Raw genomic sequence first — 18,029 nt, forward strand, 5'->3', positions numbered from 1 at the left:
CCAGCCAAGCATGAAGGAGGACTTTACTGTCAAAACGGCTACTTTTTAAGTGAACAAAGCTACCATATAAGCAGGAACAACCTTTTCGTATCCACTACAATGTGACCGCTGAAGAACCCTGGGACTCTCATGCTCATGTGATCAAAGTCATTCTCTGCAAAAAACATTTGCAGGCAGAGGGTGGCAGTTGTTTTTTTTTAAGTGATTTATCTTTGCATTTTGCTCCTGTATGAACTCATCAGGACAGCACGATAATGGGAATTCATCGCAGAGCTTGTAAAGAAGGGCTTTGTATATTATGAAATCCTCATTTTATATATGATTATTGATTAAAAAACAAAAACTGAAATGAAAAAATATTTGTACATTAAAAAAAACGTGATTTTACTCTGTCTATTCTTCTTTCTTTCTTGTCTTTTCTTTTTTTTTTACAAATGGCATGGTTTGATGTTTTTTCTCTTAAAGTGTTCTGTTGTTTTTGGCGACGTTTAAACCAATGACCACGTGAAGTGGGTGGGATCAACTTCGACAGGAAACAACTTCAAACATGTACTAATCTTTGCCGACATGTCGCACAAGATTATTAATTTGTCAGTGAGGGATGTGAGATTCCCGACATCTCTGGAGCAGCACGGCTCAGATGCGATGGTAAGATCCTGTAGATTTTTGTGCTGCATTTTATAAATTGACGCACTAGTTTTGAGGCCTTTCCTCTTATCTGCCCATACTGCAGCACACAGACCCGGATTATTCAGCTGCATATGTGGTCCTGGACACGGACAGCGGGCTGAGAGGTTTCGGTCTCACGTTCACTTTAGGGAAAGGCACTGAAATTGGTAAGAGTAACACACCAAAGCTTCCCCTTCTAAATTAAGTCTCGGTGTAGCTTCTCAAGAGCACCACAACAACGTTGACTTGGTGACGCGTTCACGTGCACCTAAGAAACTCAGAAAATCAACATGACTTTAGAGATGGAAAATGAGCAAATGTGACGCACAGTCAGAAACAGAAACCCAACACACCCCTGAATAAGCTGCTAACTGAACCAGATACAGACTCAAAAGTATGATGCTTTGATAAAATATTGCCACTGAAAGGCAGACTGGCTTTGCATAGATACAAGACCACTTTTAGATTTAACAAAGCGTTACACAAAACAATGAAAACTAAGGCCTTGACATTGTAATAAAAACTAAACTTTGTAATAAAAATTTGCATGCCAATGTCAAAGAAGTTCCCTTATTTCAGAATGTCCCTGAAGGTGACATTTCCTTTTTATTTCTTGGTCTACAAACCTTATACTGCCCTCTAGAGGTCAGTCTGTACCTTCAGTACATTTTCATGGGAAGCATGCAAATGTAAAGCATTTGAATTGTAAATGAAATGTGATATTCAAATAAACTTGACTTGACTTGATTTGACTTGGGATCTGTCAGAGTGTCACAACAAACCTTCCACAGACTCAGCTGGCAGATTTTTAAGGAACATCATACAGCAGCCCTGTTGTAAACTCTTCATGTTGGGTATAGTGTTCTAGTAGTTTTGTCTCTTTGGAGACAGCAGTTTATGTTGCTTCTGAACTGTATTGCATTACACTTATGGATGTTTCTGTTATTCTGCCCTTATAAACCAAAGAGGGCAGTCAAACAAGACTTCTTTTTAGATATGTTTTGATAGATTTATTAGGCTGTCTGGAAGCTTTCATCCTGTTTAAAGGTTGTTATTGACTGGAACCCTGCAGTGGTGTGTGCTGTCCAGGCCCTGGCAGGACTGGTTGTTGGGAAATCTTTGCAGGAGATTGTGAACAACTTCCGTGGGTTTTACCGCTTGCTGACCAGTGATGGACAGATGAGATGGGTAAGATTACTAATGAATTTTGTAAACTAACTTGGATAAAACTGAACCATGGATGGACTCGAAGCATGACAATCTGGTCCTTGTGGCTCCTCTTGTAGAATGTTACCTCAGACTCATAAAAAAGGGAGTGGATTCTGCACTTGCAGCGTAGGCCACTCTGCCACCATGTCACTACACAGCCTCGTTTATTTGCCTCAAAACAGCTATGGAAACATGTCTGATTCACATTTCTTTTGCTTTGCTGGGGAATAGAAACCCTGTTACTGACTGAAAGTAAAATAACCTGCTGCACACACCCGCTAAAGTGCATCCACTTGTTTCACACTACAACTTTAAAAACCTGCCATCTTCTCTGACACAGTTGGGCCCAGAGAAAGGAGTGATCCAGCTGGCTACTGCTGCTGTGCTGAATGCTGTGTGGGACCTGTGGGCCCGAGCCCAAGGCAAGGTGGGACCTAACTTTTTTTTTTAGGCAGCGTCGGAAAAGCAAAATTTCACTCGACATCTCATGACTCACAACCTGTTGCCATGATTTTCCTGTAGCCGCTGTGGAAGCTGCTTGTCGATATGGTGAGTCACAGATCAAGCAGATCATCGATTTATGTCCGATGTGATGACGAGGGAATATCTTGTCTTGTGTCAATCCAGGACCCAAAGCAGATTGTCTCATGCATTGACTTCAGATACATCACTGACGTGCTCACTGAGGAGGAAGCTCTGGGTGAGACTGGTTCATGATGTAGAAGATACATCGGGCACAGTTTGAGAAAAAGAAAGCACTTATGTCTTAATGCAGTTTAGTCCAACCAGGTAACTCCCTCTACTTCTCTTTTTCTTTCAGACATACTTGTGAAAGCACAGGAGGGCAAGCAGCAAAGAGGTAAGTACACTCAAGTGTCTTTAATTAAAGGTCTGGCTGGGGTTTTTCTGAAATAAATAGCCACTTTAGAAGCTAACTTGAGTGTTTTAAACAGATCCAGCTTTGCTCTGTTGAACTGAAATTCTCCCCAGAAGTGTATAATCTATGTGGATGGTTTCTCTCACCTGCCAGAGGACCAGATGCTGAGCGAGGGTTATCCTGCGTACACCACCTCCTGCGCGTGGCTCGGATACCCGGACGAGCAGCTCAAACAGGTCTCTGGACTATAAAGCACACCGCATAACACATCCCTTCTCATCTCTTTTAACTGTGTTTTTCTTTTTTTTAAGACTGCTGTGTTTTCTCAAGCTTTGCACAGAGGCCCTGAAAAGTGGTTGGACCAAGTTTAAGGTGAAGGTTGGTGCAGATCTGGAGGACGACTTACGCAGATGCCGTCTCATCAGACAAATGATTGGACCCAATAACACCTTGGTAAAGCCACCTTTGGCCCCACTCTTGTATCTAAGTGAGGCGGTGTTAATTAAGCTTTTTTCTTTTTCTTTAGATGATCGATGCCAACCAGCGATGGGATGTAGCCGAGGCCATCAGCTGGGTGTCCAGGCTGGCTGAAGTCAAACCTCTATGGATCGAAGAGCCCACGTCTCCAGACGATATCCTGGGTCATGCTGCAATTTCTAAGGTGTGATCGATTTTTAAAAAGTTTTCCAAGTCTGTCCCGTGTCGAGATGAAATCAGGAATCCGTGTTGATAGTCTGGGTTGCACACAGTCAACCATGCTTGAGGAATCAGTAGCTTTCTTGTTGCAGGCGTTGGCTCCGCTCGGGATTGGAGTGGCGACAGGGGAGCAGGTCAGAGCTCAAGTTTTGTCACATTCCCACAGTGTTACTGGTTAAACTAGATCTGTCAACTGATGCTTATTGTGGGTCATAGTCGGGTTTTCTTTGCAGTGTCACAACAGAGTGATGTTCAAGCAGTTCCTTCAGGCTTCTGCGTTGCAGTTTGTCCAAATAGACAGCTGTCGGCTGGGCAGCGTCAACGAGAACCTGGCAGTGCTGCTAATGGCCCACAAGTTCAGAGGTAAAACCGAAGGAATGCCCATAAGCAGGCACCATACGGAGCTCCACAGCAGCAACATACACCTTTTTTTGTATTTTTCCACATGATAAGCAACCAGCAGATTATCGGGCAAGTCAAAAACATAAGCCATTACATGACTTACATTTGTTTAACGGTTAAAATCGTGGGTTTTTGGCACCACTCGTCAGCGCATCGTTTATCTTTGGTGGCTTATGTCTTTTATGTCTAGTTTTGACTCATGCTGGAAACATGTCTGTGACTTTCCTTTAGTGCCCGTGTGTCCTCATGCCGGAGGAGTCGGTCTGTGTGAGCTCGTCCAGCATCTGATTCTGTTCGACTACATCCGAGTGTCGGCAAACCTCAGCGGCCGGTGAGAGCGGGGTTACTTTTTGCTTTCACTTTGTACCATTTACTGAATGAAGCGTGACACTTGACATCTTTTTTTTTCTTTAAAACTGCAGAATGTGTGAATATGTAGACCACCTTCACGAGCACTTCACCAGCCCTGTGGTTATAAAGAATGCCCACTACATGCCCCCCAGGGTAAGACCTATACTATGACCAACTAAACCATCCTTAAACCTTAAACTATAAATGCACATTTTAAATGGTTCACTGTAAATTAGTAATCTGAGTCTCCTGATTTTAGGACCCAGGCTACTCTTGTGAGATGCTGGAGTTATCAGTGAAAAGGCACCAATACCCTGAAGGAGACATATGGGAGTTGATCATGAAAAAATAAGTACAGCCTCCTAAACACTTAATTATGTTGAGTTTAGAGGAAATGATTTACCTGAATCAGAAATTCAGGTTTACGTACATATTTTTCTAAATACTGTGAATGAGCATTTCTTCGCCCTGCAGAACGTGTGCAAAAACTGCATGTGCATTCATTCATGTGCATATTAAGCTCCCTGTAAACCGCCTACGTACCCAGTAATGCACATTTCTGATATTCTTGTATTGCATATTAAACTGCAACAGACAGTTGTTGTCATTTTTCTCTACACAACTTAAGATGACACAGAAACTTCCATCTTTATTTACAGATATAGATATTTATTGGTGAAAAACGGGAACACTCCTCTATGGCTACAATGAAAGACACATAAAAATGAATTTTTATGTGTCTTTAAATAATTAAAACAAGTGTCATTTTAAGCCACTTTTAGTGATTGAGGTAAAGGGAATTTTTAAACATATGTACAAGTCAAGCAAATATATCCAAAGTAGAGCATGTAAATCCAGAGTCATCTTGTAATTCAGGGTTTCACACAGCCATCTTCATCTTGATGATGGGATGAGGGTTGTAGTCATAAATCTCAAAGTCCTCTGCACAGAAGTCATCAATACTTTCCACGTTTCTCTTGATCTTCAGCTTGGGGAAGGGACGGATCTCCCTCTGCAGCTGCACATTTAGACACGAGCTGGTGTGAGTTTAAAATAAATAGAACCAAGAGAGATCTCCTTTCTTTAAAGAAGCTGTACAACTGACCCACCTGCACTGTTAGGGGCTCGATATGGTTGACGTAGACGTGAGCGTCTCCCAGAGTGTGAACAAAGTCACCGGGCTGAAGGATGAGAACACACACACACACAAAAAAAAGAAGAAAAAAAAAGGTCGATGTGAGACGATGGATGCAGCACCTCTGGACAAAAAGAGTTGCGACTAAAGCAGTGCCCAAACCTTCAGTCCTGTAATGTGTGCGATCATGTAGGTAAGAAGTGCATAGCTGGCGATGTTGAATGGTACTCCCAGGCCCATATCACCAGAGCGCTGGTACAGTTGACACGACAGCTCGCCGTCGCACACGTAGAACTGACAGAGAGCGTGGCAGGGGGGCAGAGCCATGAGGGGCAGGTCTGCAATGTAAGCCGGAATAAATGTTAGAATTCTTCACCAAATCTGACCTCTGTGACACATCGAGGTGGTTTAAGGCAACGTAAACTTGGCTAACCTTTGGGGTTCCAAGCACACATGATGATCCGCCGGTCCTCAGGATTTTTCTTGATGGTGTCGATGATGTTCTGCAGCTGGTCGACACCCTGTCCGGTGTAATCTGTCGAAAGAAGCGTGAAAACGATAACTTTGGGTGTCCAGCTGCTCAAAAGGCACACTACAAAACAGGAGGAATCTAAGAATGAAATGGGGGTCAAGGGCAAGTTAAGCTGTGTGTGACACAAACAACACTGCTTAAACTTTCCTAAAAATGGTTTGAAAATGCAGAACCACCACCTTAGTGTGCAATAAACAAGAAGCTTTGTCCTCGGAGAGTATTGGGGGAAGCTTTGACGCTTTTTAATTTTTTACCTGTATGCATGTTTTCATACTCCGCACCAAAGTGCCTCCACTGGAAACCGTACACAGGTCCGAGGTCGCCCTCTTCTCTGTCTGTGAAGCCGAGGTTGTCCAGGAAGGCGCGAGACCCGTTGGCGTCCCAAATCTTTACACCTTTCTCTGACAGCTCCTTAGCGTTTGTTGATCCCTGTGACACGACAGAGTAGCATCAGAGCTGAACTCATGTGGGCTTCCCTGCTGAAATAGGTGTGATTTGCATTAGCATCACCTTGATGAACCACAGCAGTTCCTCGAGGATGCCCTTCCAGAACACTTTCTTCGTTGTCAACAAGGGGAACTGGTCTACAAACACAAACAAAGGGCCAACTGTCATTACTGCAGATTAAAAATGTCAAAGCACAGGAACTGCTTCTGCTGTTATTGTAACCAGCTCAGTCCCAGTACTGGCTGGTCCAGGTAACCCTTTTACTCGTTATTCTGTGTTGTGTGTAGAAATAAGAGGAAGGACTGCCAGCTTGTCGTTAATGCCACAGTTTAATCTGACAAAACAGAGATGCTGGTCAAGCACACTATAGCAACGGGAAACCTCTTTAGCATGGAAGGCTAGCTAACTTACATCAGCGTAAGTGCTTTTTACCAACACCCAGGATATAAAAATACCATTGAATTACTCATACATCTCAGTAGTAGTTACAAAATATACCTTACTCTCATGTTCACAAAAAGGCAACCATAACAACAACTTATGATACAATATAGTGCAAAGTGCTGCACCAACCCATCTACCTCGGGCATGTCTGTCACAGACAGTGGTATTCACTTACCAGGCTGGGAGAGGGCGCCTGAGAGCCAACATGTCACATAAATAATAATTATACCTTTTCTAGGGGAAAGAGGTCTGCAGCCAGACACCGGAAGCAGCCTCACACTGGAGGTCTATTATCATGCCTAAAAGTACATTTCATACCCCAGTAAGCACGAGTTTCTCAACTTTTATGTTTGTTTATTTAGAATTTAAATTTGAACGCAAATCATATTTATGATGAAAAATCTCTGGTGGGAAAGAAAGCGACTTTTTCTCACCATTTTCTCCTAAGTATGACGCAGTTTCGTGTATAAACGACTGCATTGTCCACACATTAACGGTTTCCCTGCAAATATTTAGGTGCATTACTTTAACGTGTACTAATTCAGGAGGACTTTTACTTAACGTTTGTTAGCGGCATTTTCACTCAAAAAAAAGCTGAACTCTTTACCTCGCAAACTGTATCTGACTTGAGCACCGAACACAGAGATGATTCCTGTCCCGGTTCGGTCTCCTTTCTTGATGCCGTTGTGTATGATGTGCTCCACCAGATCAACGTACCCGCGTTCATCACACAATGAAACGAATTTCTTCTCCTTCTTCTCCGACTTCTCCTTCTTCATAACTGCCGCCTCTCTCGGCAGCTCCTCCGTGTGTATCTCAGAAGTCGCAGGCATTGTTACCTAAAAGCCTTTTCCAGCGCTTGAATGGAACTCGCCGACTGTAGAGTATGTCGTTTGTTTATGGCGGGTTTCCTCAGTTTCGCTCCTTTGAGAATAGACCAATCAGCGCCTTATAAAAAGACACCCACCTTCTTTACATCACCGTGACTTACCCAGTCAGTGCCTTATAGAGAGTAACCCGCTTTTTTTCTACGTCATTATACCTTGGATTTTAAAATAGGGCGCGAGTACTGAATAAAGCGCTAACTGATTTTCCCTTTTGACATTCATATAGTAACCACAACAGAAACAACTAAACGGTGGTTTTTAATATATTTTATTTGTTGTTGTTGTTCTTTGTACAATGACTACACGAAGTAAATAGGAAACAAAAATCTACGAGTAATTCAGGATAATAGTACTCATACTGATTATAGATAGCATGCACACCTATATGACTCTAAAATATACAATACTGTGGGAAACTCCCGAGCCAACCCTCATTTATTAATATGTATTTTTATATAGCTCTCCAGTTCTCGCTTTGGCTACTTTTTCACTCATTTTCAGTCCAAGTAAGTTTTTGCTTTTTTGTTAAAATACTTTATTCTGACTAATTAACCACTTAAATCAGATGTCAACCACCAAATGTCAACGAGAGCTGGCTCGCTGGTAGACAGCATGTGCACCTCTAATACTACAACTCCCAGAATGCTTAGCTGGTTTGGCGCGTCAATCGGGACGCATAAGCGCCGCCCTCTGTTGACGTTTATTAGCGACCTCATGCTACCAGTTGCATCAACCCCCCCCCAAAAAATAACCAAACTAAAGGTGGAAAACAGAAGCAGAATGTGTTTACAAAAACTTATTGTTATTGTTAGCCTGTGAAAAAAGATTACCTTTGAAATTTAACTCAGAAGGCTACAAATAAAGAAAGAGGCATATTTTATTTAAGAAATGAATGCCACAGATGTGTCTTTTATTTGACATTGCATGCATTTATAGTATTAAGCTTTGCTTGTTCCAGATTCAGTGTTTAAACAAAACTTAACTTTGTTTCCATACGAAAAGGTTAATCGTTATATCTGAAGTGAAGTAAAAGCTTTCTCATTTGTAGACATTTTTTCAATAAATATCAAGGCTGGTGCTTGACTTTGTCCAGGTTTTCCATTTTGGCCCACTGTAAATCTGAGCTTGACATCCCTGACTTGAACTGAAGAAAAAAGGAAAAGGCACCTAACTTGAGATGTGCATGAGTGCTGAGTCCTAAAACTTACCAGTTTTTAACTTGCACCTTTAGGCACTTTGTTACTCACATGTTTTTGCAAAGATACATTTCATTCCCATTATGCTTGCTGCATCTATTGAAATGTGAAAGATATCAGTGTTTGACGGACATAAAATAATATTTTTGCATCAACAAGGTGAGGAATCTGTTTGCTAAAAACTTGGCACATCTCAGCATGGTGTGCAGTCCCTAAAATATTTGAGGAAACTCAAATATAGAGGACAAAAACAGAAGTAGCAGGCCTTAAAAAACAGTATCTGGACGTGATGTCCCTAAGAAATATTTAAAAATCCTGCAAAGACCTGACACAGGACCTGAGAGATGCATCCGGACCTTGAGTTGATCATCTACTGTTCACTGAAGCCTCTTCAGAAATGCTGTGTTGAGGAATAAAGGTCCTTATACTAAATATTGACTTCCAAGCTGCTTAGAATCATGAAAATAGTCTTTTTTTGCCTCTCATCCTGTATTTCCATTTATGTTTGCTCATGTTACAATGAATTACTGCACCCATTTCCTGTTTCCCTGGCAAAATATAAAGAAATGAGGGGTAGCTTGTGACTCTCGCACGGCACCATGGAGGTTTGAAGCCTGAATTTTGAGTGGGATTTTCCACTCCAAAGTGTTCTCTGTTAACCACTGATGGATGTCTTGATGCTGCCAGGACCAAGCCCTTCGGCACCGTGCCTGATGTCTTCCCTCAGAATAGAGTTTCTCACTCACATATGTGGTTACTTTCCATTCTTGTGTTCTGTGAGCCATTTCTTTGGAGAAGTGCTTTGCCTCCAAGTTAAAAAAAAGAAAGAAAGAAAATGGCTTATGTGTTGTTCACAACTTTATTACAGAAACATTTCAAACTCCAACAATGGACATAAGGTACACTAACACAAACAACATGCTTGTGAAGGTTTAGAGGTCTATGTGGTGCATTTTCAAGTTTTAGAAGCTTATAGTTGTGCAAGAACAGTGGACTGTGCTACTGTACTGGAGTCTTTATACAGCTTCTGAGGAAACTGTTTGGATGCAGGGATGGTCACTTCCTTCCTGTGTAGAAGAGAACCAAACATGAGCTTTTGGTGGAGATTTAAGGTGGTTTGGGTGAGCAACAGGTTGACTAGATTTACTTAATATAAATGCATTTTCCTCGTCACAGTGCAAAGTCGTTCAAAACAATGAGAGTTTATTTAGCTTGAAATTAGATTTGGAGCTTTAGCAAGTGCCAAATAATGGGATCAGGGATTGAATCAATACCTCTAATAAGCCGTTTATGGAGTGTCAGAGCTTCCCGAGCCACAAACTGGATAAAAGCAGGACCATCCACAATCAGATCTGCTGGCACCAGGATGGTTATCGGGGCTGAGTCCAATATGGAGACAACTACACTTCTGTCCCCTACAGCCGTGTTATTCTTCATTTGCTGCTGCAGATTCACCTGAGAAATTAGATGAAGGGAAATTGATCATTACTGATTCACTGAACAGTTGTAGGGATTCCACCGATGAGGACACTAAACAAAAACTCAATTGAAACAACAATGGGGTCAAATCTGTTCAATGTCACATGATTTCCACTGAAGGTCTCTTTTGGCTCAAAATCAAATTCTTGCTTGGCAAAATAGGACATGTGAACTGTATTATGTGCAATGTCCGTAACTGACATCTGATATATTATTGCAGGGTTAATACTAAGCACTGATCCAAAGAAAAGCATTAAGGTGCTTTTGGCACCTAGAAACCCTGATAACCGAAGATTCTGACCAATTCAAACATCAATAAAAACATACTCTGGTCACATTGAAGATGTTATTTGAGCCCGCTGACAGCTGGCTGACCCAGCCGTACTGGTCCTGCATGCTGCTGAGCCATCTCTGGGTGTCTCCTGTGTGTCTCTGGACCAGCTGCAGTCTCTGGTCATACTGCTGACTGGATGCGTTCAGCAGCATGTGCATCTCATCCATCTCAGAGTGGAACTGCTGCACGGAGGGACACTCTGTAAGCAGAGAGGCATGCGCCAACCCAGATGTGAGGAGGGAGAACAAGGATGAAATAAATCTCTTTTTTATTCTTAGCTTTTCATTTTCTTTGCCTCTTAAGTCAACCAGAGACTATACATGCATTCATCAGTTCACACTATTCCATTGACAACATGCCAGCATTTTATTGTAGGTTGGGTTTTCCTTGTCTTATCGGAGATAATTTATTTTAATATAATCAGCTACAATGTAAACAAGCTGATACAGAGCCTTCCCAGACAGCTTTACAAACATACAGCATTATGCGAGAGAGACTGTGGCATTAAATGAGCTTGTCTTTTTTGCCTCTGCATACAGAGCCCACCTTGTTTCAGTTGGAATTGTATGACACTGCCTGAAACCAGTTTAGATGTCTTGCATGTTGATTTTTTCCAATCAGCACAAACTTTCCCAGACTACTCACATTAAGTTTTTTCGAAGCAGCAGATCCTGGAAATATCTTAGCAGTTTTTTAAGTATTAGTCTTCTTGATAACATTACAAATTGTTGAAACAGGAATTTCCTTTGGAGAATGCCCTTTAGAGTCTGTATTTTATGATAATGGGAACATTGAATCGTTCTTATACAGTGAAACAATCAGTTCTTGACTAATTCACATGAATTAGTCAGCACATGGGAGTCTCAATCAAAAGGATACCAATGACAAATAAATAAAAAAAACTATTTCAAACTGACATTTTCTACAGATAAGACTTTGTTGTTCAGTAACTTGGGACAATTTACAAAGATACTCTGAATCACACTGAATTCATGATCAGTTTATTCATCAATCAAATACTATTTTGATTATAAAGTAACCGGTGAAATCATTTAAAGATGACCAAAAAAGATTTATTTGCAGATTTCACCTTTTCAAATGTAGAGATTTGGTGCTTTATGTGTCCACCATTTTTGTATATTCTCCTTTTTTGGAGTTTTTGACAGTTAATGATAGAAAACAGCCAGTCTGGTGACGTCAAATTTGGCTTTTTCAAACCAGTTTTCTTGATAGTCTCTTTGGTCAAATCTATGTGGGAAGAGCAGCTTTAAACCCAGAAGTGGAACCTGTAGTTGGAAAAAAAACACGATTTACCTTTTATCAGGTAATCTTTGCATGTCTCACACAAGTCTTGGAATTGCAAGCACTCTGATGCTTGTCTGCGGAGCTGTCTGCACAGATATCTGCTCGGAGGCTGTCCAAAAGCAGAGAGTGATCCTGGATTTTTGTACATTAAAACAAAATGACATTACTGATGAGAACATAAAATGAATAAAAGCATTTCCTTTAGAGTGTAGCCTAATTATCAGATACCTCTGTCTGAATGCTGAAAATACTCTTCAGCCTCGTGATTCTCTCCGAACACATCAGTCACCATGGAGCTGAATTCCTCCAGCACATCTCTCCCAAAGTCATAAGCTGAATGAAAGATGTGATCCAAACCCAAAGTCTTGAGGAAGCCAGTGCTTGATCCGTCCTGCATGGCTGAGGGCGGGCTTAGCTGGAACTCTGAGGTGACAGATTTGAGAAAGGAGTGACCAAACTCCTGTTGCATCCTCTTGGCCAGAATGATGCTGTGGTTGTACAAGAGGCTGATGTTGGACAGCAGCTGGCTGAACGATGCCTCAGCCTGCCGCAGCTCCAGATTTGTTTTATCCTCTGTAACCTGTTTCTCAGATGAGGGAGGTTTATCTGAATTCTCCTGGTTTTGGCTGTAGACATGCTCCGTGGCATCCAACTGGGAGGCCGTTTTTCTAAAAAACTCCTCTACCTGCACAGAGACAGATTCATAGATTCATGTCTGTAGCTGTTACACAGCAGGGTTCCACTCTGGGAGCTTTGAGATTTTTTAAAGGGAACTCAAACCTTGAATGAGAAAGAAGCGAATCCACGTCGACACGTAGACGTATAGAAGGCCTTACAGGAATCTTCCAGACAAGGCCAACACTGTCTGATAGAAGATTTGATTGAGTCTTGACATTGCTGCTCAGCCACCTTGAGTTTCTGCTCCATTTCCATGGCCAACTGCATCGCCCCCTGAAAGAACCCCAGAACAGAAAACTCAGACACATTGCTTCTTAATGAGCCACAGCTCCGGCACATTGCCCTGCTTCTCTTTCCAAAATTACCAGAAAATATATGAATCTGCAGACAGTTGATTTATTCTGACTGTTGTAAAACGACCCCAGCTGTACTTTCACATTCATGATTGTCTGTCTGCTTTGAAGTTTCTATGTGGCTTTGACTTTAAGAGGCAGAAAAAACAGGTTGTTTTCAGAGGAAAGGACAAAGACTGCCATGAAACTACAATAGTCATGCTTTGTGAAAGGCTGTGTTTAAATAAGATATGGTATGATTTATTGTGAGTTTCTATCAGACACAATTACAGCAAACAGACTGCTTGTGTAGAAAATGGACTTAGATGTAACGCAGTATAAATTAAATGGAATATACCCTCTTTTTGACGCTGCTGTGTCTCAGGGCATCCATCAGGTGTCTGTGCTTCTCTTCTCTCATCTCCATCATTTCCTTCACCTGCTTCACTCCTAGTATAGTTTGCTTTATCTCCTCATCAACATACTGCTCCCCAGCTGCAGACAGCTCTGCACACACCAGTGAAACACCCCATGCTTAAGTTCTCTTAAAATCTTTCAAGAGATGCTGTTATTCGCGGGTGAAGGCCTTACTTTTCAGTGTGTCTTCACTCATCAAAGGAGAGTCAGCAGTACATAGGACGACCACAGTGATGCACAGAAGTGGAATAAAGAGCCTCTTCATCCTGTCTTAAATCTTGAGAAAAAAGTGAAAAACTCATCATTTTTCCAGTGTTAAGTGCACCGTGCTGTGACTTCTCACTGCATCAGAGAAAAATTAAAATACACCACTAGGTGGTGCCATTTCTCCGAATTTAACTGTCAGGCAATTCAAACTAATTTACAAACTTTCGTCAACAAAAATGTTTACTCCGTGTATTATCACATTAATGCCAAACCAAAATGCATCCATAGCAAAAAAGATCCAATTTTTGTTATTCAGCATTTGGTTAGTCTGTGTGGAGTTAAAGCACTATCACAGTAATAAACTATTCTAACTTATTATAGTTATTGATAATAACGATAACATCTGGCGCTTACCAGGTTTTAAATTTTGGTAGCTACAACCTCAGACTAACAACAACACACAAATATTAAATTGTGTCATTATTTATTAAAAAAAGCACAGTGTCTGAAAAACAAAGAACACATTTATTCTAAACTACGAGACTTCTGGAACAATCTCCTTTAGACGAGACCAAAGTGGAGATGTTTGTTCATAATGCACAGCAGCACGTTTGGAAAAAACCAAACACAGCATATCAGCACAAACACCTCATACTAACTGTCAAGCACGGTGGTGGAGGGCTGATGATCTGGGCTTGTTCTGCAGCCACAGGACCTGGACACCTTGCAGTCATTGAGTCCACCATGAACTCCTCTGTATACCAAAGTATTCTAGAGTCAAATGTGAGGCCATCTGTCTAAGAGCCAAAGTTTGGCTGAAACTTGGTCATGCACAGGGGGAAATTATCTCAAACACAGCATAAAATCTTCAACAGGATGACATGAATCAAGGTGTTGCAATGATCCAGTGAAAGTCCAGACCTCAATCTGATTGAAATGCTGTGGTGGGACCTTAATAGAGCTTGCCATAAAGGAAAGCTGCAAACCTCAAAGAACTGAAGTTTAGCGGACAAAAATTCCTCCATAATGACATGAGAGACTGATAACATCATATAGAGAGCAAACATTTCAAATTGTTCCTGCTGAGGGTGGTTCTAGAAGCTGTTGAATCGTGGGTTGGACATAGCTTTCCTCATACTGCTTTTGCATTTTATTCGTTCAATAAAAAAGACTCAGTGTGTCATGTGTTGTCATCTGCAGCTGTATTTTCCTCATTTTAAGTCCAGGTAAGTCCATCTCTATGTACAATACAAGTGTTAAACAAATGTAAATGAGGAAAAAAAAACTTTTTAATACAAATTTTCATTGACTGTCACTGAATACACAGAATATATATCGCAGAGCAAAAAACTGTTCACTTGAAAACAAAAGTTTTATCGATTTTGTTTCCACATGATAAAAAAATGATGTATGTGTAACAGGTGTGTGTTTGGGCACGGAGGAAGAGGACTCACTCTGTTACATATGCTGTGATAGAAATCTTCCAAGCCTGCAAGAAGTATGCACTGAGTGATGTGTGACCGCGTGATTCAATACAAAATAGACACCAAAGAAGTGAAGAACAGGCATTTACCTTGAGAAAGATGTACACATCAGACTCCAGAAGAAAAGCAGCAGGTTGAGCAGTTGGAGGGATGAGAGTGGGAGAGTCCGCTTCCTCAAGGGACAGTTCTATTTTTATGGATCTACTCAGCAGCACAGATCCCAATATTGTATTTGCATTATGAGTTATTGAGCTTTATGCGCGCCGCATACCCACAGATCAGCTTAAGTCTGGCATTAATGCACCAGTTAACATACCATACTAAGTTTGCAGGTCTCTCTCGCACACTCAACTGTGTCTAACTGACTCCAGAGCCCTCGCCAGGTAAAACTTTATGCTCTAATCTCCACCAGACTGACAGTAAGCCTTGGCCCCCTGCAGGGGCCCAGCACATACTGGCTTGGTCTCAGTCAACGGCTAAGCTCTGCTTTGCAGGCCACATTAGCAAGAGCGTAAATTCACGTGTGCATGCTGTACAAAAACAGATTACCTACAAAGGCAAAATCCAGTTGTTTTAAGTTTTGGCCTTTACCGCAAAGCATGGACATTGTATGCGCAGCATTTGTCATTTGGATTGTATTACTAAGATTGTGTTTTCAGGCTGCCCCACTTTCATATTATATGATAATTCAGTAACATATAGGGCTCTGTAATCCATCACGGGGAAAAAAAACGGAATAAATTTCGGTCCATGTTGATCAGCCGCAATATTAATACCACATGCAGCATATCGTGTAAGGCCCCATTGTGCTGCAAAAAAACAGATCTGAAACATCAAGGCATGGACTCCTGGGTATCAGGTACCAATACTTTAGCACCTGATCCTTTAAGTACTGTCAGCGGTGAGGTGGGGACTCCAAAGGTCAATCTTGTTTTTAAGCACATCCCACAGATGCTCAGTTGGATTGAGATCTGGGGACTCTGGAGGTCAAGTAAGCATTTTAATCTCATGTTCTTAAAAATCATTCCTAAGCACTTTTTGCAGTGTGACTGCGCACTTTATGAAATCAAATTCAGAAGAATACATTATTTATCCAAAAGGGAAATTGCATTAATATATTTATTGTTCTGCTTGAAGAGGTCACTGCTTTTTGGAATTGATGTTGGCATGGCCTTCATAATATATTCTGATCCCATTTCTTTCCCAAACAAACAAACTCACATTCACCCAACAGTACACATGATGTCTGAAAAAGCCTGATTCATCAGACCAGGCCACCTTCTTCCATTGCTCCATGATCCAGTTCTTACACTCACGTGCTCATTGTAGACACTTAGTATACAGACAACTGCATGGACACTCTGACCTGTTTGCACAGCTTCTGTGGGATCAGACCATTTAGCCTTAATCCTGTGGGTTGCTCACTGGTCTGCATACCACAAAAACGTCTATTTTATAAGTGCTTTGTCCCTTTTCTCTAGCCATCACAATTTGGTTCTTGTCAAGAGTCGTTAGACAATGAGATCCTTACACTGCTTATTTTTCTTGCTTCCAAGACATGAACTTCAAGAACTGATTGTTTGCTTGCTTTCTGTCCCATAATCATCGTTCTTGTTCACTTGGCCGCTCAGTAAGTACTTAATGTTGGGGCTGATCTGAGACAGCACAATCTAACTTGTATCATCCGCACCACGATAGCTCAGAAATTTACATCTGCAGTAACATGTTTACCTGTAAAGTGTACTAATTTATAGAACATGGACCAAAAAATTCCATAACTGCTCCTCCGTTTTATCAAAAAAAAAAAGAAAGCAGTTGTTGAGTTTGAAAAGCGTTTTAAGATTTTAATACAGCAAGGTAGCGCGGTTACCATCAAGCATGTTTAATCACCATCAATCGTATATTTTAGATTGAAAATTGACATTGAAAGTGTGTCTATTGAATGGTGTGCATAGTTCTTCATACCTCAGCAGCAATATGATAAATGTGCAATTCCTATGCATTTTCTGACTCTTGTGTTGATCCGAATCCACTCCTGAAAGCCTTGACCTGGCAAATGAGGACCAAGCTCCTAAACATGGACCAGCAGGAGCCTGGCTGTAAGATACCTGACCCTCAGCTGTTTTTTATCAGCTCGCCTCGATCACACAGCCCTAAATCCAGCCTGCTGCTCCAATTATAGCAGACAGTAAAATAACAATTTTGAAGCCTTTAGGAAAACAAGTAATTAGTCTCTTTATCATCTCAGGCTGGTCTGGAATCTAATATGTGGCAGACTGGGTCACATTTGAGCTATTAGCGCTGAGCCTGGGTTTGAAGGCTGTGTTATCCAAATAATGGGGAGGAACAGAGCTGAAATGTTTTTTTTTGTTTGTTTTTTTTCTTTCTCTAAAAGCTCAGAGGATTTTAGAGTTAAGACAGCTGGTGTTATCTTTATCTTTTCCAGCAAGTCAACCAATTTGAGCTATTGAGGGTGAAAATATTATCTCTGAGCCCAGATCATGCATCCCAATGACATTAGCCAGCACTGAAAAGACACAAAAGTCTCCCTGTCAAACTTCTTTGATGTTTCCTCTCAGTCTGGGAGGATGCAGCTGGGGGTACTGCCTTTGATCAGTGATCTGCATCTGCAGGCCAGAGAGATTCTGGACACAGGAAGTGTCGGAATTATCACAGCACCTGGAAGAATTAAAGGAAATATGGCATCTGGTGAATCTCAGTCTAACTTTGAGGAGCTGTGTTCAGTGCTGGCTGCTTGAGGAACAATTTTATGCCAAACACTTGTGAGAGGAAAAGTTGACAAATTCAGATGTTTGAAATTAAAATAGAGCTGTTTATATTAACTTTTGGTAAATAAAGGAAAGGGAATGGTTACAGTTCTACTCTGTAATGTAAGCAGAAATTCAATTCATTACCTGAGAATAAGCTTTTTATATCTACAGACAAGA

General features: G+C 41.3%; 3 protein-coding genes across 3 annotated transcripts; 1 reads left to right on the forward strand and 2 right to left on the reverse strand.

Moving 5' to 3' along the window:
* The first annotated feature begins 504 nt into the window (after positions 1–504).
* Positions 505–4,802, forward strand: enosf1 (enolase superfamily member 1). The gene is made up of 15 exons (XM_072378796.1): positions 505–648; positions 734–836; positions 1,742–1,857; positions 2,219–2,305; positions 2,401–2,427; positions 2,506–2,578; positions 2,699–2,737; positions 2,909–2,991; positions 3,086–3,208; positions 3,282–3,416; positions 3,544–3,585; positions 3,685–3,814; positions 4,085–4,184; positions 4,276–4,357; positions 4,464–4,802. The coding sequence occupies exons 1-15, from the start codon at positions 568–570 to the stop codon at positions 4,554–4,556; spliced, it is 1,314 nt and encodes a 437-aa protein (XP_072234897.1). The 5' UTR covers positions 505–567; the 3' UTR covers positions 4,557–4,802.
* A 232-nt stretch (positions 4,803–5,034) lies between these two features.
* tyms (thymidylate synthetase) lies at positions 5,035–7,610 on the reverse strand. The gene is made up of 7 exons (XM_072378811.1): positions 7,370–7,610; positions 6,382–6,455; positions 6,126–6,300; positions 5,773–5,874; positions 5,502–5,677; positions 5,314–5,385; positions 5,035–5,222 (listed from the first exon to the last, which is right to left on the reverse strand). Exons 1-7 carry the CDS (start codon positions 7,593–7,595, stop codon positions 5,085–5,087), a joined length of 963 nt encoding a protein of 320 aa, XP_072234912.1. The 5' UTR covers positions 7,596–7,610; the 3' UTR covers positions 5,035–5,084.
* Positions 7,611–10,063: 2,453 nt separating this feature from the next.
* On the reverse strand, positions 10,064–13,655 carry LOC140284981 (clusterin-like protein 1). Its single transcript, XM_072379041.1, has 7 exons — positions 13,565–13,655; positions 13,332–13,480; positions 12,744–12,914; positions 12,192–12,648; positions 11,973–12,095; positions 10,652–10,857; positions 10,064–10,300 (listed from the first exon to the last, which is right to left on the reverse strand). Exons 1-7 carry the CDS (start codon positions 13,653–13,655, stop codon positions 10,064–10,066), a joined length of 1,434 nt encoding a protein of 477 aa, XP_072235142.1.
* Between the last annotated feature and the right edge of the window lie 4,374 nt (positions 13,656–18,029).

The sequence above is a fragment of the Leuresthes tenuis genome, unplaced genomic scaffold (genome assembly GCF_036924035.1).
Source record: "Leuresthes tenuis unplaced genomic scaffold, fLeuTen1.0.hap1 SCAF_24, whole genome shotgun sequence".
Taxonomy (NCBI): Eukaryota; Metazoa; Chordata; class Actinopteri; order Atheriniformes; family Atherinopsidae; genus Leuresthes; species Leuresthes tenuis.

Excerpts from the sequence above, each read along its gene's own strand:
- enosf1 (XM_072378796.1), top strand. The coding sequence starts at position 568 with ATGTCGCACAAGATTATTAATTTGTCAGTGAGGGATGTGAGATTCCCG. Across the intron at positions 3,417-3,543 it reads GTCATGCTGCAATTTCTAAG|GCGTTGGCTCCGCTCGGGAT; the intron begins GTGTGATCGATT and ends TTCTTGTTGCAG. Across the intron at positions 3,815-4,084 it reads AATGGCCCACAAGTTCAGAG|TGCCCGTGTGTCCTCATGCC; the intron begins GTAAAACCGAAG and ends ACTTTCCTTTAG.
- LOC140284981 (XM_072379041.1), bottom strand. The coding sequence starts at position 13,655 with ATGAAGAGGCTCTTTATTCCACTTCTGTGCATCACTGTGGTCGTCCTA. Across the intron at positions 13,481-13,564 it reads GAGTGAAGACACACTGAAAA|AGCTGTCTGCAGCTGGGGAG; the intron begins GTAAGGCCTTCA and ends TGGTGTGTGCAG. Across the intron at positions 12,649-12,743 it reads TCGCTTCTTTCTCATTCAAG|GTAGAGGAGTTTTTTAGAAA; the intron begins GTTTGAGTTCCC and ends GTCTCTGTGCAG.
- tyms (XM_072378811.1), bottom strand. The coding sequence starts at position 7,595 with ATGCCTGCGACTTCTGAGATACACACGGAGGAGCTGCCGAGAGAGGCG. Across the intron at positions 6,456-7,369 it reads AGTCAGATACAGTTTGCGAG|ACCAGTTCCCCTTGTTGACA; the intron begins GTAAAGAGTTCA and ends TTGTGTTTGTAG. Across the intron at positions 5,875-6,125 it reads GTATGAAAACATGCATACAG|ATTACACCGGACAGGGTGTC; the intron begins GTAAAAAATTAA and ends TTCTTTCGACAG.